This window comes from Dromiciops gliroides, chromosome 3 (assembly GCF_019393635.1).
Source record: "Dromiciops gliroides isolate mDroGli1 chromosome 3, mDroGli1.pri, whole genome shotgun sequence".
Taxonomy (NCBI): Eukaryota; Metazoa; Chordata; class Mammalia; order Microbiotheria; family Microbiotheriidae; genus Dromiciops; species Dromiciops gliroides.
In genome coordinates, this window is record NC_057863.1 from 623,697,600 (window position 1) to 623,721,522 (window position 23,923).

General features: G+C 51.6%; 2 protein-coding genes across 3 annotated transcripts in view; one reads left to right on the forward strand and one right to left on the reverse strand.

Annotated features, from left to right (window-relative positions):
• Positions 1-1,195: 1,195 nt before the first annotated feature.
• On the reverse strand, positions 1,196-8,843 carry UBIAD1 (UbiA prenyltransferase domain containing 1). Its single transcript, XM_043990863.1, is given in 3 exon segments — positions 1,196-3,645; positions 8,177-8,654; positions 8,656-8,843. Coding segments are annotated over 3 exon segments (1,038 nt in total). The 5' UTR covers positions 8,728-8,843; the 3' UTR covers positions 1,196-3,157.
• Positions 8,844-12,053: 3,210 nt separating this feature from the next.
• MTOR (mechanistic target of rapamycin kinase) overlaps positions 12,054-23,923 on the forward strand; it is a 113,081-nt gene continuing 101,211 nt past the window's right edge. For both annotated transcript variants that reach the window (XM_043992307.1, XM_043992308.1), the window contains exons 1-9: positions 12,054-12,137; positions 16,321-16,469; positions 17,531-17,639; positions 18,302-18,531; positions 18,808-19,008; positions 20,015-20,149; positions 20,798-21,073; positions 21,156-21,264; positions 23,197-23,383. In XM_043992307.1, coding sequence (XP_043848242.1) covers positions 16,350-16,469; positions 17,531-17,639; positions 18,302-18,531; positions 18,808-19,008; positions 20,015-20,149; positions 20,798-21,073; positions 21,156-21,264; positions 23,197-23,383 — 1,367 coding nt within the window. In that variant the 5' untranslated portion in view covers positions 12,054-12,137; positions 16,321-16,349. The remainder of the gene's footprint in view (positions 12,138-16,320; positions 16,470-17,530; positions 17,640-18,301; positions 18,532-18,807; positions 19,009-20,014; positions 20,150-20,797; positions 21,074-21,155; positions 21,265-23,196; positions 23,384-23,923) is intronic.

The window sequence follows — 23,923 nt, forward strand, 5'->3', positions numbered from 1 at the left end:
TGGTTCTGAGAGACGGCCTTCAGACTCGTTGCTAAGCTCACTGCCAACAATCAGTGGAGTTTAGGCTGAAGAAAGCCTTGGATTTCCTGGGAATGGCCCTTTTTCGAGCAGTTGTAATTGGTCAGTTTTGGTAGGGAAGGCCCAGGACTCACCTTATTACCTTCTTTTCCCTCAGCCTCCCCCAGTAGGACCAAATTGGAGAAGCTTCCTCCAGCATGGCTTGGCAACTCAGTATAGATATTTATCTAAGCATTAAGCTAATAGACCTTGGTTAAGAAAACAACTGAGTTAAGCAATCATTTGTAAGGCACTACAGCTGCATGAGATGCCATACAGAGGGAATCATACATCACTGCTAGTCTTTAAGAACACACACATAAATCTGAAGGAGATGAGGGGACTTTGGGGGCAGACTCCCAGGTGAAAACACAAAGCTTTGAGCCTTCCATCTCCATCACTTTCACTGCCACAAAGGTTGACCAACCTGGGGGGGGGGCACAGGGCAGAGAACACTGGACCTGGAGTCAGGAAGACCTGGACTCAAAACTAGCCTCACGCTTACTAGCTGGGTGACCCTGGGCAAGTCATTTGATTTCTCCTTGCATTTTCCCATCAGTAAAATGGGCATAACATCTATCTCTGGGGGGGTGGGGGTTTGAGGGTAAAAAGAAAGCACCAGTAAAGCACAATTGCAAACCTTCAAGCTCTATAAATGCTATTACTATTAAAGCACTGGGGTCTTTCCTGAAAGATTCTCAAGGTCGGCTGCATCCTGAGACTGACGACGGGGAGGATGTGTGGAAGAGGGCCCAGGGTGCCGAATGTAAACTCCCTGAAGACCAGAAGCATTTGTGGCTTTGAGTTCCTGAGACTAAGCCTGTCACAAAGAAGCGCTTCAAGACCTGTTGAATCTGGTCCTTGTCTCCCCAGCCCTGACCTGATCAGTCACAGAGGCGTTTGTGTCTCCAAACCCAGCACTCGAAAGGAAGGGAAGAATTTCCAAGTTTCTGAAATCAAGAATTTTGAAGATGTGCTGAAATTGACTCATACAGTGCAGTATGACACAGACATCAGGGTGATGTAATGAGGGCTGGTATGTGTGAGGTCCCTTCTAGCTCTGAGTCCTTGGACTTTGTAGTAATTCTACAAGTGACACGGATCAGCCTTCTGGAGGCTGGAGCTGGACTGTATTCTCTAGACAGACATAGCTTAGCTAAACTACAAAAACAAGTCTGGCTAAGCACAATGAATTAAAAATGACTTTGGGCTAACAACACCAATCTATCACACGTTCCAGAGATCCTAAGAGATCCAAAGTAAAAGGGGGTTGGGAGAAGGCAAAGAAGCTAGAGACCATCATGAGTGAATTCTTTTTTTTTTTTTTAAATCAACAGGACTAAGAAAACTTCACTGAATCAAGGACAGCCATATAAATACATGGTGAGCTGTATATAAAACTCCATACAAAAATGTATTAAAATCGGCACTAAACTCTAGCATGTAGGTAGATGATACAGATGGGGCGGGTCTGGTCAGACATGGTAGCCAACTTGGGGATCACCTACCTGAAGACTACATTCCCCAACCTCAAGGCCTGAGATCTGAAAAGCGCCGTTCCACAGGACAAGAGGAGCCCCTGCAACTACGCAACTTTGGCATTTCTTAAAAAGGTCTTGGGGAAAGAGTGCCAAGGACCTCACCCTGTCTCTTTACTGCTGGTTTCTCAAGAACCTTTGCTAAGCACCTTTAAAAAGAACCTTGGTGGTCTCTACCCTCTTTCTCCTCGTGATGTGACCAATTCTGGCCCAGCAGTCTGGTCTGTGATCTGTGCAGTGAACCTGGTCCACCAGCTGGGGTTTATGCCACTACCCTGGACACAAAAACCTTAACTCTGCTGTCAGGACAGGGAACAAAAATCTGATCAGATGATGCCAATATGCCCTAACAGAGAATGTGGATGAATCTAGTACCCTGTGAGATCTCTGGCCTGGATGTTCCTAATTTAAGTGAGCAGACTCGGTCTCTGAAGCACCTTCTGTCCTCAAGGAAATGGAAACACAGGCCCAGACAAGCACAAAACCCATCCCATTTTTAGTGTATCCTTAGCAAGGTCCTCCCCAGGTTTCATCTCAAGCAACCTCTAGTGAAAATGTGCCAAAAATGCATCTGTCTTCAAATAGACAAACTAATTAGCTGTGTAGGGCTTACTCCTGCTCAGAAATGGCCCACCAGTCTGACCTGGGAACAATAAGGATCTATGTACCTAGTCTGTTTACCCTGGGGCAGAGAGCAAAGTAGCATCTCTGCAACAGTTCTTAGGCTCTTACCATGAAATCTAGTTATTGAAAGCTAAGGTTTTTTTCCTGCTTGTGATAAATGGACAAGGGTATTCAAAAGAAACTGTTAAAGGGGAGGGGCTGAAAACAGTCTCCCCAATGCCCTCAGGCTACCAAGCTGTCATGGCTACCACAGTTTTCAGGCCAAGGGTTATTGAAATTCCTAATCCCTTCTGTCTTTTCAGGCAGATTTACAAGGAAACAGCCACTCTTCCCCTCTCCACACAAACTACTAGACTACCCTTCTAGGGACTGTTTTGGGTTTTTTTGCTTGTCCCCAGCTATGCCCTTTGCTAAAGGGCGGCCTGATATTTTTAGTCAATTGTGGCAACTGACAAGAGGGGACTGCATCCAGGGGCAAACACTCCTGAACCTCGCTGGGCTGCTAAATGAGGAATGAGCATCCAGTACTTTTTTCTGGACCAGAGTTCAAAGGGGAAAAGACAGGCACCGCCCATGTTAATTGAGCCTGGTATAATCACCATAGAAGACCAAGATCAGTAAGAAACATAGTTTAAATAAGCCCTCTAAGAAGTACTGATAATTATGGTCCTAATTCAAGGGGGATGGTGAGGTGAGAGCCCTCTGGGCACTCACTCGTGGAAGGAGCAGCTTCATTTCAGTGACCTGACACTGCCCTCTAGTGGACCATCATGCGCCTGGATCGCCCTGATCCCCATCATTCAAATAGGATTCCTTCTAAAGGCTGTGAGAAAACATGACCAGCCTCTGGAGATTAGCCCAAAGGGTGAGAGGTCACCAGATCTGGTCTGTGCTCAGACACTCTGATCTCAACCTGGAGTGGAGGCGCCCCGGTCCCTTTAGAGTCTGGGCAGAGAGCCTGCTGGCGCCAGGATGATGCCAAAGACGTAGAAGAGCCCCAGCAGAAGGTTGAGCTTGGCAGTCCTCTGAGGCAGCTTGTTGAAGGTCTGACTCCTGAACTGTCTCTCGAGTGAAAAGGCCATGGGAATGGTGAGCAGGGGCAGTGCCATGCTGATGGTGTAGCGTGTGGCCAAGATGCTGAAGATCAGGTAGGGCAGGAAGAGCAGGGTGTTGTAGAGTATGTAGGAGAAGGTGGGCCCGATGAGAATGGCCAGGGTGACGATGCCGGCCTCTCTGTCGGACTCCATGTCCCTGGTATTGTTGGAATGGAGGATGGCTTCAGTGCTGAGAGCCAAGGGGATGGCATAGACCAATGGGAAGATGGCCAGGGACCCCACCTGCACAGCATAGGCGAACATGACGGCCAGCGGACCGAAGGTGATAAGGATGACCAGATCGCCCAAAGCCACATATTTGAATCCAATTCCTGTGGCCAGAAAACACAAAGAGTTGACATGAAATCAAAGACCGCTAATTAAGAGAACTTTTTTTTTTAACAAGGAAATGAGCAAGTGTCAAGTATCTGAAGCTGCATTTGAACTCAAGTCCTCCTGAATGCAGGGCCAGTGCTTTATCCACGGTGCCACCTAGCTGCCCCCTCAACTTTTTTTTTTTTAAACGAGAATAGTTTACCTCACTCTGTCAAAAGTCAAGAAGCTTTTGTAAGACAAGGGCAAAAGAAAGGACAGCTCCCTCCTCCTCAAGCAGTACAAATTTGTCCTCAGATACAGCAAAGGGGCAGAAAGGTTCCTCATTAATCTGTTTCAAAGCAGCCCCTTTTGGGTATACCAATGGCCCTCCTAATATAGCCTGATCAACGTTTACTGAGTACCCACCTTGTTCAGGAAACCCCACCCTGCCCCGTGCTGGATGAGATAGGAACTAACCTCCACATCTTACAATCTTCAGGAGGGCAAGACTCTGACAAGCTGGGTCCTAACCTATCCAAGCTTTGGCTGCCTCCTCTGGGGTAGTCAGGTGTGGCACTGTGCACAAAATGTCAGGTCTGGAGTTCAAACCCTGTCTCTGACCCTTGCTAGCCATGTGACCCAGGGCAAATGGCTTTGGCTTTGTTTGCCTCAATTTCCTCAATTGTGAAATGGAAGCACTTGCCTCCCTGGGCTGTAGTGAGGATTTAAACAGATAATACCTGCCAAGTGCTTAGCACAGCGCCTGGCACACAGTAAGCTTTATATAAATGTTAGCTATCACCCGTAAAACAAGGAGGTTGGAAGGATGAGTCCTGGGGTCCCTTCCAGCCCTAAATACACGGATTCTAGGACTGTGAGCCCAATGTTACATGACGAAAACATCCGAGTTTACAAAAGGAGGAGCCAAATGAGGCCATGGAGGCAAGGATCAATTCTTCCCTTTTATTTCCCCCAGAATTCATTCATTCCTACAGGGAGCTCTCCCTTCCTAAGTGCACACCCACTGAGGGAGTGTGCTTCCCTGTTCTTCCATGACTTCTCCTGTCTGCACTGGGATCAAGAGTTTTCATCTTTGGATCTGCCCGCCACCTTCAGCCTATATTGTCCCTAAACCCCACAGATGAACCTGTGACTAGCCAAGAGTCCCCAGGCCCCAGTGAAACAAAGAGTAAGGCAGAGAAGAAGCAGAACGTCTCTGACCCAGCTGAAGCTCCCAGGCTGCCCACCTGGAGCACACCCCAAGGCCACATTCACTGTCAGGGCTTCCCGGCTTGGCTCTTTCCTCTAGGTGCCTTCTCTGGTGTAGATTCCCTGAGGACGGGAGGCAGCCAGTCACACTCCCCAACCCTACATCAGCCCCTGGGTTCTCCTCCATAACTCAACATGACTCCAGATGGCCCTCACCTTGTGTCTACTAGTCATTTATGTTACTTCTAAGCTCTGAGGCAGACCAGGAGGACCAGGCTGAAGAACAGGGGCATGAAGCAGCTTTGCAGCATCGCAGTCAGAATCCCAGTGATGGGCCACAGTGTGCATGCCAAGGTGGGCCTGGAGAATCAGAGAACAAGCCTAACGATTTACACTCATCTCTGCCTTTTGTCCTCCTAGTACTAGATCAGAACAAAACCAGTGCTTCTCATTTTCTCATTCCTGTGTGCTCTTACTACATTAAAAAAGGCATCAATAAGTCAATACAAAGCGTTCCTTAAATGGGACACAGTATCATGACAAAAGCTACATTTGGGAAAGGGTTTGGCAGGGTTCCTCGAGGCTGTGTTTGTCCTTCCTTTTCAAAGAGGACCGATGACATCACAGGCAATGTCTCAATGGCAGCATAAATTGCATTTAAGTGAGGCTGAGTTGCACAAAGTCTTTAGCCTCACTCTCTCTTCCAGAGTCATCCGAGTCCAGTGACACAGTCAGGAAGACTGGTGATGGCTCAGGATGCAGCAGATAACCTTGGCATCTTGGATGCCTGACAGTGCCTGCTTCAGCCTCCTTCCTGGTCATGGGCACAAATCGTTCTTATCGGCCATTCTGCCAGGGGACGTCTTCACAAGTTGGGGTAGACACCTCCTAGCTCACCAGGGGGTTTGAGGCCTGTCAGCTACCTTCACCCTGGTTTAGCTTGCGTATAGGGGGTTCAGGGAGGGCTAGCACCTCTGCTGGGAGAGCTGCTGAGCCCTTTTCAAGGCTGCTCATCCCCCTTTGGTGTCCACCTGATTCACTCAACTCTCACCTGTGGCTCCCAGAAGCTGTGGCATGCACAGCGACCATGCCCAGTAAAAAAAAAATGCCTAGAGGTAAACACGAGCCAAACCCTGGCTATGGCAAGTCTCTCCATTGCCATCTCCCTGCCTTACTCTTGGCTGACTGTGCCAACCAACTCCAAGCCCTGCCCCTGCCGCCTCACCCTGCTTCCTCGGTCCCAAAGCAGAGTGAGCAGCTTCCATGTTCTATCTTCGCCAGGACCAGACAATCTTAGGCTTGGGATCTAGTACAATGGAACCTGAAGGAGAACCCTCTCAAACAAGTGGCCACAGTCTCCACCTTCAGACCTCTATACTCCCCAAGGCAGCCCATGCCCCTCTTCATTATCTCGGCCCAGCAGGAAGTTCTGCTGGGCAGATGTGTGTCATCTTAATCAGTTCCTTCCTTCTCCCTCCCACACAAACAACAGCCCTGTTTTAGCTCCCCTTCCTCCACACATCTCTGGAACTCCTCTCCCCCACTCTACTACCCTAGTTCAGGGCCTCATCACCTGGCACCTGGACTATTTTAACAGTCTAACTGAGCCCCCTGCCTCTAGAATCTCTCTGATCCCTTCTCCAGAGCTGTCAAAATCACCTTCCCAAGAGATCTCCTCCCTAAGGTTTTACTAACTCCTTAGAATTTTAGGTCACCTAAGTACAAACTGAAGTCAACCTTCCTTTCCAGAGTGACTCCACGGAATTCACCCAACACACACCCTCCACCCCAAGCAAAGTGATCCTCCAGCCACTCCTTAAACTCTACTCTGTGCCTCCTCACTTTGGGGCATTTGTAGAAGCTGCAGATGGAAGGCTATAGGAGAAGGGTCTTTCATTGTTGTCTATCCCCATGATGTAGGAGGCAAAAAAGGGATTAATAGAAAAACTCAAGATCCAAGATCTAACTCAGATATTAGCTCCAAAAGGGAGTCAGACCCCAGTTAACGGATAACTTACAAGTCAGGATGCTAAGTTATTGTATCCACAGTGATCAATACCCATAAAGGGACCATAAAGGGGTTAGGTCATATAACAGTAAGACACAAGGCAGGGTATAGAAATTCTAACAAAAATGTGAAACTAGCCATGGGAATCAGAAAGAGACATGTGCAGAAAAGGCCAAATTTGTCCCCAGATTCACTTTATGACATGTAAACCCCCAAAACACACCTCCACGGAAAAAGGTACCCACCTCGGGGGTTGGCTTAGGACCCAAGGAACTCCAAATTAGGATAAGCCCTCCCCTGTACCTCCCCAAGGTGGAGAATATTATAATGAGACTGATAATCAATTTATCCATACTATAAATAGAACTGTCTTTTCTTTCACTATTTGAGATACCTTTCTACTATTCTGGTTCTCTCCCTGTGGTCACTCACAGTATTGCAATAAAACTTGGGAAACTGAGTCACTGAGTCTTGTAATTCTTTTGGGATGACTCACGATCAATTTGACCCCAAATTCCAGCCCACATCACCCAGAGCCTGGCACATAATGGGCACTTAAATATTTGTTGAACAGAACTGAAAATCAAAACCCGCTCCCCTCTTGAGAATAACTACCTCCAGGGGACAGCTAGGTGGTGCGGTGGATAAAGCACCGGCCCTGGATTCAGGAGTACCTGAGTTCAAATCAGGCCTCAGACACTTGACACTTACTAGATGTGTGACCCTGGGCAAGTCACTTAACCCCCATTGCCCCGCCCAAAAAAAAAAAAAGAGAGAGAATAACCACCTCCAGAAATGATGACCAGAGGGAGAACTACTTCTGGGGCCAGAGCCAGATTCCTAAAGTGGTGGTGTGATGACTTTCAAAAGGAACTCTCTAAACTTGTGCTTCCTGAAGGGAGAACTGTAACCTAGAGCTTAGGGAACAGCATTAAGCATCCTGCGGACTTCCACCGGGTTTTCAAGTTACAAAGCTGTCACACAAAGTGCCAAGTGGCAAAGCGGGAGGAGCCCCTTTAAGGGAAAAGAATATGGTCCCAGGAGTCTGGCAGCTTCCCCTCCAAATCACTAACTGTCCCCGGGAGCTTTAGGGATGCCGGGATCCAAGCTCTTCGCTTTACACAAGAGGAACCTCAAGAGCAGGAAAATGAAAGGACTGATCCTGCACACAGGGAGTGGCAGTGCCAAGGCTGGCCTGGGTATGGGCAGTGGCCGGTCCGAGGTACCGAGCCCTCCCCGGGGAGGGGAGCAGAGTGGAGCCCGACCCCGACACGGCCAGCCCGCCACCCCCGCCTTGGGGGACCAGGGCCAGGCCCCGGGCCGGGCCTCACCTCCGGTGTAGAGGAAGGAGCTGGAGAGGCCCCCGAAGAAGATGAGCGCCAGGTGCTCCAGCTTGAGCGCCGACAGGCAGTAGAGGCAGGCGGCACAGACGCAGCCCAGCGTGTAGAGGAAGACGCCGAAGCGCACCACGTCCTGCGGCTCCAGGATGCGGTCCACCAGCGTGCGGTCGTCGCTCTTCTTGTGGTCGATGCCCTTGGAGAAGTCGTAGTAGGTGTTGACCAGGTTGCCGGCGCCGTGCACGGCCAGCACGGCCACGGCGCTGCCCAGCAGCAGGCCCGGCTGCAGCGCGCCCTGCGAGCGGTAGGCCAGCGCGCTGCCCAGCGCCACGGGGCTCAGCGACGCGCTGAAGCTCCAGGGCCGCAGCGCCAGCACGTACGAGGCGCACTTGTGCCGCCACGACCGCCGCCGCCCCGAGGCCGGCGCCGCCGCCGGCGCGTCTCCGCACGGGCAGCCGTTCCCGGCCTTCGTCGGGGCCCCGGCCGGGGGGGCCCTCGCCCCCCTGGATGTTGATCCTCTCCCCGGGGCTCTGGGCCGCCGCCATGGAGGTGGTGAGGGTGGGCTGGGGGCGGGGCTAGCCGAGCACGTGGAGGGGCTGGGGGGAGCACGAGGAGGGGGCGGGGCTCGCGGCTGGAGAAGAGCGGGTGGAAGGGCAAGGGAAGGGGTACGGGGAAGGGGCGGAGCTAGCAGAAGAGAGGGCGGGGCTAGCAAAAGAAGGGGAGGGGCGGGGCTAGCAGAGGAAAGGGGCGCAGGGGCGGGGCTAGCAGGGGAGGGGGGGATGGGTGCAGGGGAGAGGGTGGGGCTAGCAGAAGGGGGGGTCAGGGGGCGGGGCCGGCCGCTGGAGCAGAGCCCCTGGTAGGGGAAGGGGGCGGGCCTAGAAAAGGATAAGCAGGGCAGGAGCGGAACCCGCGGCTCCCGAGAAGCAGGACGGGAGCTTTGGGAAGGGTTCACCGCTATGTAGAGAAGGCTGGAACGGCGCCAGGAGGAAGGGAGCCCGGGAAAGGGGAATACCGCATGGAGGCCTGGCCTCCTCTGACCCCACAGCCGTCCGGTCTTCCCGTTTCCCAGGCGCTCCCTGTCAGAGGCTAGGCCGGCGCCGGCCCCAGACCTTACCGACAGCCCTAGGGGCCGCCATGTTGTGCGTTGGCTTTTGTCGGCCGTGCGGAAACCGGCTCCCTGAGCTCAGGGTCCGGGAAAGAAAAGCCCGCCCGGTCCTTCAGCACTGTTGAAGCTCTTCCTCCCATCTCCCTAGGAGCGTTCATTCAGTTCCAGACAACGAACTTGTGTTAAGCTACTGTATGCAAAGCACTGGGGATACAAAAAGGAAAGTCCTCGATATTACAGTGGAAAAAACACTGGACTGGGTTCCAACCCTGCTTCTGAGCCTTACAACCCATGTGACCTTGGTGACCCTCAGTATTTCTCCCTGCTTCATTCGTTCATGTCAGTGTTTAATAGCTGTAACTACTGCGCCTAGCACAGGTGCTCAGTAATTTTTTTTTTTAATTAAATGAAAGTCTCTGTGGAAAGGGAAGTCACTTGCCCAGGATCACAGGGATGGAACCTGAAATTCGGGTCTTTGAGTCCGAATCCATTCCTCTTTCCATTGCCTCTCTGAACTTCAGGAAGAAAGATGAGTGATTGGGGTTGGAAAAAAGAGATGAGGGGCAGCTAGGTGGCGTAGTGGATAAAGCACCGGCCCTGGATTCAGGAGGACCTGAGTTCAAATCCGCCCTCAGACACTTGACACTTACTAGCTGTGTGACCCTGAGCAAGTCACTTAACCCCAATTGCCTCACTTTAAAAAAAAAAAAAGAGATGTAGAGACCTTGGAGACCCTAACTCCAGTTGGCTCACTTACTACAATTCTATCTGACTTGCATGAATAGATTCATTCCTCACTGGGTCTTGGTTCTTTTCTTTGCCTTCATTTTTTATGTGTGCATTCATTCAAAATTTCATGGGGAAAATAGGGTAGGGGGTTTGGGATCGGGATAGGGGCTTGGGGTCCTTAGGAATTCCTGTTTAAAGAATTATACCCTCTTGCACACAAAAGCAATTAGAATAAGATAGTAGTTTATTTTGGGGCTGAGGAAGGGAAGGGAAACCATGGAATTCTTGGACTTCTCATGGGGAGAAAGACATGGCACAGAGAGTGACTCTGAGATACCAATCTCCTCGAGCAAGAGACAGGCAGGTACTTTTATAGAGGACTGATGGGGGTGATCATCTGACTGTGGAAAGTTCCTTTAGTGAGGGAGGATCATCCCCCACTGGTGGTGGCTGGAAGGGTTGGGTGAGAGGTGGCTGCAAATCTCTCAAGCCATCTCTCTTCTCAGGACACAAAGGAAGCAGCCACACCTAATCTTATCTCCCCAGGGTTTAGGGAGACTAGAATGAAGGGTGGGGGTCCCAGAGCTAACTCAGTCTGGATCTGGTTCCACTTATCTCTTTAGGTGTGTTTGTCCTCTGGTTTAGTTTCTCAAGGAGAAGGTTCTTTGATGTGCCCCAGAGAACTTCCGGGGTTCTATGGGCCCATAACAAAAATAAGAGGCTTGGTGGAGTATCTTAGAATTCCTGCCACCTTAATAATATTTTCTTTGAGAGAACATGATGGGAAATTTCTAATTACTAGTGCCAGGCACTGTCACATTACATATTTTTACACATTCTCTGCTGGGGCAGAGAAATCAATGAGAGGGAAAACAAACTTCATTGTATCCAGAAAACCGGGGACCCTCAAGTAATCTTGGGAGTGGGAGAAAAGCAAGAGTAGTCACGAGCGGGCGTGGTTGCATTTTGGGGCTATGATCTGTACCACTAAGGGAAACATACATATGAATAAGGCCACAAGCCAAAGGAAGACAGTGTGATGTGCAGACTGTGTCCGGAAGAAATGCAGAGTAAGGGAAAGATCATCAAAATAAACTAGGCACGATCATGGAGGAGGTGAAAGAATGAATACTTGGGAACATCGCAATAACTCGTTTCTCTAGTGCACAGTAACTTTGGTGCAAATATTTTTATGCCCATTCTGCAGATGCAGAGGCCGAGAGATTGAGTGATTTGTCCCGAGAGTCCTACAACTACTAAGTGTCACAGGCAGGATTCGAACCCAAGTCCGGCTCACACACACCCATACCTCCACAGTTTCCACTCCTCCAGGCTGCCACTCTAGGCAGAGAGCCAAGAGGAAGCATGAATGGTGAATATGTAAGGCAAGCCGCCAAATTTGGAGCAGGGTTTGTGTTGGGAAGCAGCACATCTGAGCCTTTGGGCTGGCGTGACGTGACCTCGGGGACCTTGATCTCTGTTGGGGTTTGATAGGAAACCGCCTGGGTCTCCAGGGGTCATTTCACATATAAAACTCCTGGATGCGACACGAGGGACGCCAGGAGAGGAGGCGGGCCAAGAATCCGTAGCTGAGGCTCAAGTTCGAGTTCGGGTCCACGCTGGTCACTAACACGCGTGTGGGCGGGGCTCTGAGCCGCCTTCCCGGCCGTCCCAGTGGAGGCGGTACCAGGAAAAGATGCCCAGCTGTCGAGGGGGCTGATTTCAACGCGGCACGCACTGGAAGCCGGGTCGGAAGTGGCCGAGGCGGTCAACTCGCCGCTGATTGGCCTGTGCGGGTGTTGCTCGGCCCGGTGCTCGCCAGTCACTGGATGCATAGTTTGTCCATTTGAAATATTCCCGCCTCCTGGGGGGGCGGGTTACAGAACATCCCGCCTTCCTCTCTGCCATTGGTTTCCATGCCCGTCCATCTTTTCTTTCGACCTTCCGGTTGGCCCTAGCGATCCGGTGCCCCGCCCTTCCCCACCCGGCTCGGAGGGCAGCCGGGAGGGAAGGCGGGCGGTGTTGGGGGTGGGGGGGGTTTCGGAGCGGCGGCGGCGGCGCCTTCGGCACCTTCGGCAGCTGCACCAGCTGAAGGGAAGGCCACAAGTCACGCAAGTCAAGGTGAGTCTGGAGCCCGCCGCTCGCCTCCCTGGGCCGGGCCGGGGCCGGAACCCGGACCCTGGCGCTGGAGGGAGGCCGCAGCGTCTCAGGGCGCCCTGGGCCCTGCAGACGCCCCCAGGGCCCAGGAGCCACCCCTAGGGCCTTGCCCGGCCCGGCTTCTAGCCTCTGTCCACGGCGTTCTCCGGGCGTTAGGGCCGTCTGGAAACCCCAACCCACTACGTCTCCAGGCCTAGCTAGAGCCTCCCCCGCCTCATCGGGGACCCCTAGAGGTGTCCCCCCCCCCCGGCTCCTCAGTGACACTCCTAGGGTTCTCACCACTCCCTCATGCCCGCCGGGGTCCCCCGCTCGTCAGATTCCCCTCCAGGACTTCCCTGCTGTGCCAGAGCTCCCCCGTGCCACCCTGACATTCCCCCCAAAGTTCCTCTGATCCATCAGCAGTCAATGGAGGAGCCCCCAGAGCCTTCCCTTCCTGTCACGGGCTCCCCCCTTCCTCATCATCGACCCGCCAACGCTCCCCCCAGAAGCTGTCCTGCCTAACCCGAGTTCTCCAGCGCCCCCCCCCCACCCATGGGAGACCCTCAAAGTCCCTTCCACCTCACATGCCAACCGCAAGTTCGCTTACTTCATCAGAGACCCCCTCTGACTCATCACAAGCCCCCCCCCCCAAATCCTCCCAGACCCCTTACCAGAAATTCCCCCCAGCCACTGCCTATTACCTGTGCTGGGGCACCTCAGAAACCCAGACACCTCCCCAGTACCAGCCTACGTTCTCGAAGCCACCTGTCTCAAACAAACCCTTGAAACGCTCCCAGGCCTGGCCAGTCCTCAGACTCCTCAAAGAGTCAATAGTAAACGTTCATTAAGCTCCTAATAATATTTGCCAAACACTACGCGGAGCACTGAGGCTACAAATAGAAAAAAGATGGGTCCTGCTCTCAAGCAGCTTACAGTCTTAGGGGAAGACAGCACAGAAGAGGAAGCTGAGATGGGGCAGGGTCTTGGGGGGAAAGGGCCTAGCCTAGTGAGAACTGAGCCCCTTCCTTAAAACTGAGGCTTGGCCCCACCCCCCCTAGCCTGGAGTCATGATGGGGGAGGGGAGAGTACCAAGGCCTCAGTTAGTTTTTGGCTGGATGAGCTTCTCCCAACCCTGAGCTCCCCGGGCAAGGTGGAGAGGTCGTTGCTTTGGGGGGAAGTTCCAGAATAGTGAAGCCTGGGGAATGTAGAAGCTTACATCAATCACCTGCCCCATAGATTTCTGGAAGCCTTCCTAGACGGGATGTCCCTAACCAGACCTATCTTGTACCCACAGTCCTCCACTTCCCTAGCCTGCCCCAGGTAGTCTTCCTACCCTCCCTCCAGGTGTCTACCTCAGCCTCAGCCTTTCCCGGCTGTCAGATGAAGTTTCCTTTTTTTTTTTTTTTGGCAGGGTAATAGAGGGTTAAGTGACTTGCCCAGGGTCACACTGCTAGTAAGTGTCAAGTGTCTGAGGTCAGATTTGAACTCAGGTCCTCCTGAATCCAGGGCCGGTACTTTACCCACTGTGCCACTTAGCTGCCCCAGATGAAGTCTCTTCTGGCTCCAACAGGGCCCAGGCCCCCTTCCTGGGGAGGGTTCAGCTGGAGAAGAGGAGACTTGGGAGTGCTGTTCAAGGGTTTGGAGGGTTTTCATGTTGTGTTTGTCCCCTAAATGCAAAAACAGGTGGGTGGATGGTACAGGGAATTGAATTTCCACCAAAAGTATGGGGAAACTTGCTAATGCTTAGAGAAAGAAAAAAAAAAGCCAATGCTTAGAGCAGTGGTCCTAAGAAGGATGTCTGTCTCCCTGGAGGTCTGCTAGGGAGGCTAGACCACTCACTCATTTTCAGGCACTGAGGTCAGTAGTCATGTAAGGATTGCCTGAGGTGATCTTTCAGCTCCTGCCCTGAGAGTCTGCAAACACCATAGTTCATACTTGGGTATCACTTTATAGAAAGGACTCCATCCTCTGCAGAGTACTCCAAAAACAGATATAAGGTAGATTCCACCTTCTCTAGGATTGATCTCAATTGATCCATTATACTGGGGAACTGAGGACCTAAAGGAAAACAGACTTTGGGGTAGACTAGTTTGTCACAGCAGAAAGATTAAACAGTTTTTGTGTGACTTCAGAGCAGAGACCCAGGGGCAGAGAGTCAGAATTATTGGGAGGTAAGTTATAGACTCAGTACTGGGAAGTGTTGACCAGAAAGTTGACTGACAAGGGATTGGGCACTGCCTCAGGATGGGACACCATTGTGGGCTGGGTAGTACAAATAGGATCACCCGTGTTTTATAGATAAGAAAAAATGATGCTCCTAGAGGTGAGTGACTTGTCCACAGCCACCTAGCCGTTTTAACAGGCAGAGCTGAGACTGTTCAAGTCCTTCTCTTTTCAAGTTGTTTTCTTTACCACACATTGTAAAGTAGTGAGTTCCCTGTCACCTGGGTGTATGCCAACAGAGGCTGGGTAACCAGATGTCAGGGGTGTTGTACATGGAATCTGTACCCCTGTTCTGCATGGCCTCACTCCTCCCCTGCCTTTTCAGACTTTATTTCGTGTTACTTTTTTCCAGCCAGACTGGTTTCCTACCTCGTCCCCAGACTCATGGTTGTTTCCTTTCCATGCTCTGGCGTGGACTGTCCCCTGTACTTAGAATCCACCTCCTCTGCACCCACCCTAGGGCTCCCTGGCTTCCTCTGAGGCTCCACTCAGGCATCTTTCCCAAACACCCTAGGTGTTGGTGTCCCTTCCCTCCCCACATGATCTCCTATTTACTTAACTGCTCTCCCCACCAGAATACAGGCTCCGTACACTCCGTGACCTTTCATTTTTGCCTTCCTCTTCCAAGGGCCCAGCACAGCACCTTGCCTTATGTATGGTAGGTGCTTAACAAGTGCTGGTTTAAATTGAATTGATAACTTGGAAGGAGAGGGAGCCTGCTCCCAAGGCTGTGGCTGAGCTAAACACTGATGACACGAGGTCCCTTTCACTTCCTGAAAGTCTGCCTTGATTGACACTATCACATTTCTCTAGCGCTTTCCAGATAGGATTGTCTCCACCCTTCAGAGACCCTTCTAAAGCCCACCTCCATCTACCCATGCTGCTTCAGAAAGCCCCAGTTCACCTGCCTCTCTCCTCAGACCCCTTCTCCTCCAGGCCACAGTGTAGCACACGGTGCCAGCCTCCTCCGTGCCCACTCCCCCAGGAAATGGCCTAATTCCTATACCTTGGAGTCCATCAAGTCTTACCCCTTCATTTTATAGGTGGAGAAACTGAGGCACAGAGAAGAGGTTAAATGGCTTGCCCAAGGTCACATAGCTAGTGGGCGTCTCAGGTGGGATTCAAACCCAAGTATTCATGCTGTGTGCTCTAGTCCATTCATGCCAGTCCTCTGGTGGGCATGCCGTGCCATTTGGGAGAGAGGAAGACCAAAGGGCCTGTGTTTTAGGAATGTGCTCAGAATAGGAGCCCTTGGTACTTTGTAGTTCACATTGCCGTCATTAATCTGTTATGGCTCCATTGGTTTTCTCTGCAGAGAAATGATATTGGGCTTGACTCGACCTCAGTATGAAGCTAAGATGTGTTCAAGCTGAAAATCAGTAGGTCAAGTCTAACATCTCTTATGTCTTGTGGGGCACCTGCCAGTCAAACCCTCATACTCAGAAACAGTCAGAAGTGGCCATTTGGGCAAACTTGGCTTCCAGATGTAAATAATCTCTAGAACTAGGAAAGCTGTCTGGGCCTTATTCTGCAGGGTCCCCAGAGGAGTCTCACATGCTGCTATTTGGGGATGGATCTTGCTGGAATCCTTTCCCTGTGCTTCCCAGGTTCTGGGCCAGGCTGTGTTAGGGACACAGCGCTTATGACATCATCACTGAATTTGGCTCTTTGAGAGGGGTGGAGGAGAGAGGGCTGCTGACAGCTACGGGCCCTGGCTGGAGGTCAGGCCCAGTGACAGCCCAGCTGGTGGTAGCGTGATGTTGGGGAGAGGACACTGGGCCTGGAGTTGGGAGGTCAACTCCGCCACTCACTGGTTCAGTTTGAGCCTGGGCAGGTGGCTCGTTTCGCCAGCCGTGCCTCTTTTCTCAGCTAGAGGACCTCTGAGTTCATCTCCCACTCTCTTGTTGAATCTGTAATTAATAAAGAGTGTGGCATCCCTCTGCAGGACCCCGGGGCCCTAAACCCACCGCCATCATGTCGGGCACCGTGACCATCCTACAGCAGTTTGCCAGCGGCCTGAAGAGCCGCAGCGAGGAGACGAGGGCCAAGGCTGCCAAGGAGCTGCAGCATTATGTCACCCTGGAGCTCCGAGAGGTGAGTGCAGCATGGACACGGGGTGGGGCAAGGAGCCCGGCAGAGGGCGGAGGCTCTCCGCACCAGCACACCAAGTTCACACATTTCGGTCCTGCTGGATCTGTCCTTTCCCACAGAAGTTTGCCTTCCCTGCTGAATATTATCAGCCCCATCTTCTTGCGGGTGGCTTTACTGGTTCAGAATTTCCAATGGAAACATGGGTTCAGGCAGGAGCCTGGCTGTCTGAAAGCAGGAAAAGGGAGGATGTCCAGTCTTCCCGCATCCCCCTCTGTGTGTGTTTCATCCAGGCCCTCAGGTTTGAGCCCTTGGAGTAGTTCTTGACCATTGCCTCTCCTTCTACTCCCCAGAGCCAATCATTGGCCAGATTGTTGTTTCTCTGCTTACATCCTGTCTTGACTCCATCCCTTCATTCCACTGAAGCCCCTGTACTGGAGATGAGCTACGCATTCCTTCTTACCTATTGGTCTCCTTGCTTCTAGTCTCTTGGCTCTCCTATTTATCCTCTGCCAAATCGGCATTCATCAAACAGGGCAGACCCTGCCACTCCTCTGCTCCTGGATGTTGAGTGGCTCCCAGCTGCCCTTCTCCACGAGGAGGCTTCCACCAAGCTTCCCAGTCTTACCTCATGCTGCGCCTGCAAGCTGCTGTCAGTCTGACTCTGCCTTTGGGAACATGGTTTCTCTTGCCACCAGTGCTTTCTTTCCTTGCTCTCCTTCACTTCCTAAGAGCCCTGCTTTCCTCACAGCAAAGCCCAGAGCCCCCGCATGAGACTGTCACTAATTCCCTCATTGTTAGTACTCTTTCCCTCTTGAAATTGCTTTTTCTGGCTTACATGTATTTTATCTTGACTTCCTGGGAGAAGCACTCCATTCCCCAGTCCATTGTAAGCACCGGGAGGGAGGGCCTTTTGTTTCTGTCCCCAGCACTTAGCGCAGAGCCTTCTGCATAGGAGGGGCTTCATAAATGTTTGTTGAATTGCTCTTTGTATGAGTTACTAGCATCTGGAAGAAACCTTCCCTCTGGGGACAAAGAAGTGACACCAGACTCTCCTCCATTCACAGATGAGTCAGGAGGAGTCCACCCGCTTCTATGATCAGTTGAATCATCACATATTTGAACTGGTGTCCAGCTCTGATGCCAATGAACGGAAAGGGGGCATCCTGGCCATAGGTAAGCGAGAAGCAGCCAGCCAGGCAGGGTCTTGGCTCGTGCCTTCTGTATGTTCATAATCAGTAGCCGTGGGCTAACAGTGGTCAGGAACTGGACCGCCCTGGGCTTCTCAGAGCAGGGCCACAACTCACAAAGTGCAGCCATGTTTCAGTGACTCGTCCAAGCTCCTTGTTCATGGGCCTTTTGTGTCTCGGCCCCTTCGCTGCTGATTTGTGGTTCTACCACAGTGGGCACCATATAAATAATCATTTCTTTGTTATTGTTTTTTTAGTGAGGCAATTGGGGTTAAGTGACTTGCCCAGGGTCACACAGCTATAAGTGTTAAGTGTCTGAGGCCGGATTTGAACTCAGGTACTCCTGAATCCAGGGCTGGTGCTCTAACCACTGCGCCACCTAGCTGCCCCAATAATCATTTCTAAAGTTAGATACTTTTGCTCCCTGGGAGGGGCTCTGGTGATAGAGTTGAAATGGGAAATTTGAGACCCATTTTGTAAAATACAAAATGTGGCTTCAGTGATCAGTTCCCTGCCATTCTATAGAATAATGGAGATTGTTATATTACGGATGAAGGGATAGAGGGTTTATTTTCTTCTCTGGGGAGTTGACTTTGCTGTATGATGTGTCCCAGCCTCATCTCTTGCCTTTTCTCTTCCCCCTTGCAGCCAGCCTCATAGGAGTGGAAGCCTATGCCACCCGCATAGGCAGGTTTGCCAACTACCTTCGCAACCTCCTTCCCTCCAATGACCCAGTTGTCATGGAGATGGCGTCCAAGGCCATCGGGCGCCTGGCCATGGCAGGAGACACCTGCACGGCTGAGTATGTGGAGTTTGAGGTGAAACGGGCCCTCGAATGGCTGGGTGCTGACCGCAATGAAGGCCGCAGACATGCAGCTGTGAGTACTGTGAGGACAAGTCAGAGCCAGACTTGGGGAGTAGGGGGACAGACAGATAGGGATGAATGGGGAGTGTGTGTGTGTGTGTGTGTGTGTGTGTGTGTGTGTGTGTGTGAGAGAGAGAGAGAGAGAGAGAGAGAGAAAGTAACTCATGGGGATGTCTGAATCGGGGCTAATGGAGATCTAGGTCTTGGCCCCGTGTGTAATCAGTGTCTTGCAGTTCTCTGACGGGCAGTGCCCCAGGATTCTAAGGTGCCAATTCGGTTTCCGCCCCAGGTGCTCGTCCTGCGTGAGCTGGCCATCAGCGTCCCCACCTTCTTCTTCCAGCAAGTGCAGCCTTTCTTTGACACTATCTTTGTGGCGGTCTGGGACCCCAAACAGGCCATCCGGGAAGGAGCCGTCTCTGCCCTCCGAGCCTGTCTGATCCTCACCACCCAGCGCGAGCCAAAGGAGATGCAAAAGCCCCAGTGGTACAGGGTGAGCAGGGCTGGTTCAGTCAGAGTGCAGGCTCCCTGAGGGCAGCGTTGTCGGGCTTGTCTCTAGCGCTTTGTGTGCAGTGAGCACGGAATGCGGACTACTCTCTCTGGTGGCCAAAGAAGGCATTTTAAACAGCCTCCCTTGTTCACTAGGGCACGGGCCAAGCCTGGGGGTCTTACAGCTTGTCTAGTCTCATCCACCCCCTTCGCTTTACAGAGGCCCAGGGAGGGGAGGATTCTTGCCCAGGGTCACACAGCTAACAAGGGGCAGAGCCTGTATTCATACCTCAGGTCCCGTGCTGCCCCCTGGCTCTCGAGCAGGCTTGTTATCAGGAGACCCAAACCAGAACTCTGGGCTAAACAGACTAGCCTCGCTTGGCAGACTCCTCACAGATCACTCTTTTTTTTTTTTTTTTTTTTAGTGAGGCAATTGGGGTTAAGTGACTTGCCCAGGGTCACACAGCTAGTAAGTGTTAAGTGTCTGAGGCCAGATTTGAACTCAGGTACTCCTGACTCCAGGGCCGGTGCTCTATCCACTGTGCCACCTAGCTGCCCCCAGACACTCTTAAGCCCCTGCCCCCACACCCTGATTTTTCCCTAGGAGCCCCAGAATTTGGCTCATATTGAGCATTCATAAAAAAGGGAGAAGGGCTTTCAGCTCCCCAGAAACCACTTGGAGTGACAAAACATTGACTACAAGATAGCCCAACAAGTGAAACTTGCACGGGGCCAAGAGGAGGGAAGGCAGCCTTTCCCTTTCTTGCGAACTCCAGCCCTGCAGAACTACCTTGTGGCTGATGTCTCCCTTCACCACCAGAGAAAAGAACTTGGTGTGTTGATGACGCCCCCCCCCCCCCAACAACTCAGTGGAGGCATCTCCAGGGAAGGGGCAGACACTTCTAGATTGCCAGGACTGGAGCCCAGGGTGCCTGCATGCAGTTGGCCAGCTTGTGGGCACTGCTGGGAAGCTGGGCAGCAAGGGCATCCTGCGGTCTGTCCCTGTTTAGCACACCTATGAAGAAGCCGAGAAGGGGTTTGACGAGACATTGGCCAAGGAGAAAGGCATGAATCGGGATGACCGGATCCATGGGGCCCTGCTGATTCTCAATGAGCTCGTGAGGATCAGCAGCATGGAGGGAGAGGTGAGTGCCAGAAGCTGGGGCTTACCACACAAACCCTGGGGGAACAGCTCTCCCGCTGTATTAAACAGCACTGCTCGTCTCAGAATTCCCCAGGAATTAAAAGTGGAGACCAAGGCTTTGTGGCGAGAAAGTGTTAGCTTATGGTGTTGGGGGTGGGCAGGCGTTAAACATTTCTCAGCCAACAGAATGACTGTGTGTCGTTACTCTTTCAAGTTTTCCCATACGTTTTGAGAGACCTTGGGTTCCAGAGAAAAAGTCGTGGCCTGCTCCTCTCCAGATCTCTGGGGACTTTAGAATGGGAGCCCACAGTCTCCCACCCCCCAAGCCAGGATTGCATTGAGTCACCTCCTCTTGAGCATAGGGCGGGGCCTGTCCCATGGCTCTCATACGTTTTTCTGTCCTCTTGATGAAGCTGAGATGCAGCCCGTGGGTGGCTGGTAGGTCCCACAAAGCCCCATGTTTCTCTAGTGTTTCAGTAGGTGGTGCTCTTCCCTTCAGTTAGACCCAGGGCCCTCTGAGCTGCCGAGGAGAGGCCATCTCGGAGATGGGCGCCTCTCCGTCTGGCCGTTTTGGCCACTCTAAGGAGTCTGCCAAGGCCCCAGCTGGAGCTGCTTCTACAAGAAGATGGGTTTTTTCTCTCCTCTGCAGCGTCTCCGGGAAGAAATGGAAGAAATAACCCAGCAGCAGCTGGTACATGACAAGTACTGCAAAGACCTCATGGGCTTTGGGACAAAACCTCGTCACATCACCCCCTTCACCAGCTTCCAGGCAGTGCAGCCCCAGCAGTCCAACGCTCTCGTAGGTCTGCTAGGGTACAGTGCCCACCAAGGCATTATGGGATTTGGGACATCTCCCCTTCCGGCCAAATCCACCTTGGTAGAAAGCCGATGTTGCAGAGACCTGATGGAAGAGAAATTCGACCAGGTGAGCCAGGAGAAGCCGTCCTCGGGCTCCCAGCCTCCCCGCCCCTGCTTCTTGTCCTGACCTGTTACCTTTCCTGTCCCAGGTGTGCCAGTGGGTGCTAAAATGCCGAAACAGCAAGAACTCCCTCATCCAGATGACCATCCTCAACTTATTGCCCCGCCTGGCAGCGTTCCAGCCATCTGCCTTCACTGGTGAGTGTGGGGCTGAGCAGGTCACTTTCCCAGCACACTTAGCATGTCAGGGGCTCTGGGATGCAACTGCTGTTCTTCAGTTAAGGCCCCAAACAAAGGGACAGAGACCTCGAACAGAGCAAATGGCCACCTGGCCCCATCCTTTGACGGATAGTCATCCCTGCGACAGTGACTCACGTCAGGTGCCGTAGCTGAGACAGAACATCAGGACAGATGTAGCCAGTGAGGTGTTACATGTAGGGTGGACGAGAATTAGCATGTATCCAAGGACAAGGCAATTAGCCAGAGAGAAACGATTTCAAGAAAATCACCCATCTTTTTTCAGTGTGTCCCCCCCCCCCAATGACCACTTGGGCCCTGTTCAGCTGAGCTCTAAATGAGTTCTAAATAAATGGGTGAAGGCGTCCAGGCTTCAAAAGGGGCTAATGGGCTGCGTGTGATCAAAGGTGGCTCCGTGGGGGCAGTTACCTTCCTAAGCAGGACTGAACAGCCTCAGAAGGCCCCACCATTGATGTTTTTGATGTGGGTTTTCCCTTTTGTTTTACTAAATATGTCCTGGAAATCTGGCCTGACAGGAACTCGTGAATTCCTACTGTACGGACCCGGGCCACTTAAGCCATGCCTTGGTTCGTTCTGAGTTCACATAAATAGAGGCTCCAGGAATCTCAGCTACATTTGCCAAAGTTGTGATCCTGGTGACACTGGAGGTGCACACTTCCTTTTTTTGTTTGTTTGTTTTCCTAGCATACCAGATCTAGAAAAGGAAAATGAACACCCCTCCTGGCTCCCTTTTCTAGAACCTAGCTGCATGCTATAACTCTGAGAGTTGTCGAAATTGTTCCTCCCCTCCCATAATTAAAAGCCTGGGATCTCAGTGGATAAGCACTTACAAACCTCTGGGTTCAAATTCTGCCCCAGATAGAGCAGTGTGGCCCTGAGCAAGTCATATAACCTTCCTGGGCCTTAGTTTCCTTTTATGTAAAAGGAGAAGGTTGGACTCTTAAAGTCCCTTGGAGTGAGTGGTTGAACTCAAACTCTCTGATCCCATGGTTCTCTCTTTGTGATAGCTTCACAACCTCTCATTTTCAAAGTAAAAATAACCTTTCCCAGCACATCCATTGGTGCTTTACTAAGAACTCAGGACAAGGAGCATCTGTGTTCTTCCCTATCTCTTAGAATAAAAAAACAAACAATATACATGGGACAGACGGCAGTTCATTGTTCCCCCCGTTGTCCCATCAGTACCCTTCAAAATCCCAGTCATTCTTTCTGTCATTCTTTGGGTCCCTCTATGTCTACCATATGTTTCAGGCATAGAGCTTTTGGGATACTGTCAGGGGGATCGGAGCTAGAAAAGAATCAAGAAATGTCAACATTGAGACAGCCAGCAGTAACACTTTAATTTGAATTGTTGGCATATGGATGTTAGTTTATGCAAATCAGATGGAAAAAACACTTGAGGTTTTCCAAATTACAGATCTAATCCCCTTACATTAAGTATCATTACGATGAAGATCTGAGCAACAAAAAGATTTTCCAGGCCATTGGCACATTTACCGGAAGCAATTTTCAATAGAAAATCATTTATACAGTCCCTTGGAATTCACCATCATGAGATTTGACCTGTATTTCATAAAGATGAAATTCAACTTGATGATTGTGACCCAGATCATGAAGTATGAGCCTTCATAAATGCCTTAGAACGTGGTAACTGGTCAGTTACTTCTCTTTAATATTGCTTCACCACCTTCCCAAAGTGCTTTGCATGGTGTGTCTTTAGCATAAGCTGAGTGCTTCTCAGTGGGTTCGGAGGAGCTTCCTGAATCCATCTGATGGCCCTGCCCAGCTTGCACCACGTCTCCCTCCTGGAAAGGTAAACAGGACAGGACCACTCAAGCCCAGACCCAGAGACTCTTTGTGTTCTGTCCTCAGATACTCAGTACCTCCATGACACCATGAACCATGTTCTTAGCTGTGTCAAGAAGGAGAAGGAACGCACAGCTGCTTTCCAGGCCCTCGGCTTGCTCTCCGTGGCTGTGAGATCCGAGTTTAAGGTCTATCTGCCCCGTGTGCTGGATATCATCCGAGCAGCCCTCCCACCCAAGGACTTTGCTCCGAAGTAAGCATCTTGGTTGTGCTGGAGGAGGGACTTTCCTATGATGCTTTCCATGCCAATCCAAGCTCTTCTCTGCCGCGCCTCTTGGTGTGAAATATGGCTGATGGTACAGGGGAAAGCGCCCACTCACCTTTTAGTGGGAGAGGGTGGCAGGGATTAGACCTTGCCTAAACGGGACGTGTGTCGGTATTTTGGAAAAGTTAAAAACAAGAGAGATGTACGTCACACAGTGGGGAGGGGGCACAGTTTATATCACTGAGCCTTTCAGGGCCCCAAGACAACTCTCTTAACACCATGAGATGCAGGGTTGGTACCAGCCTCTATCAGTGAAGAGGTCACGTATACCCCACACATGAGGAGATCACAGGTCCAGCCCCAAAAAAGAGACGGCAGTTGTTAACATGATTGATATACCTCTGGCAGCACCCCCAATTGATGGATAGAATGCCTGGTGTCTAGAAACATTCTGTCCAGGAAGGGAGTGCGTGTCCCCTTCTCTGCTGTCCTGCTCTGGCCACATCTAAGCCCTGCGTTGTAGGAATA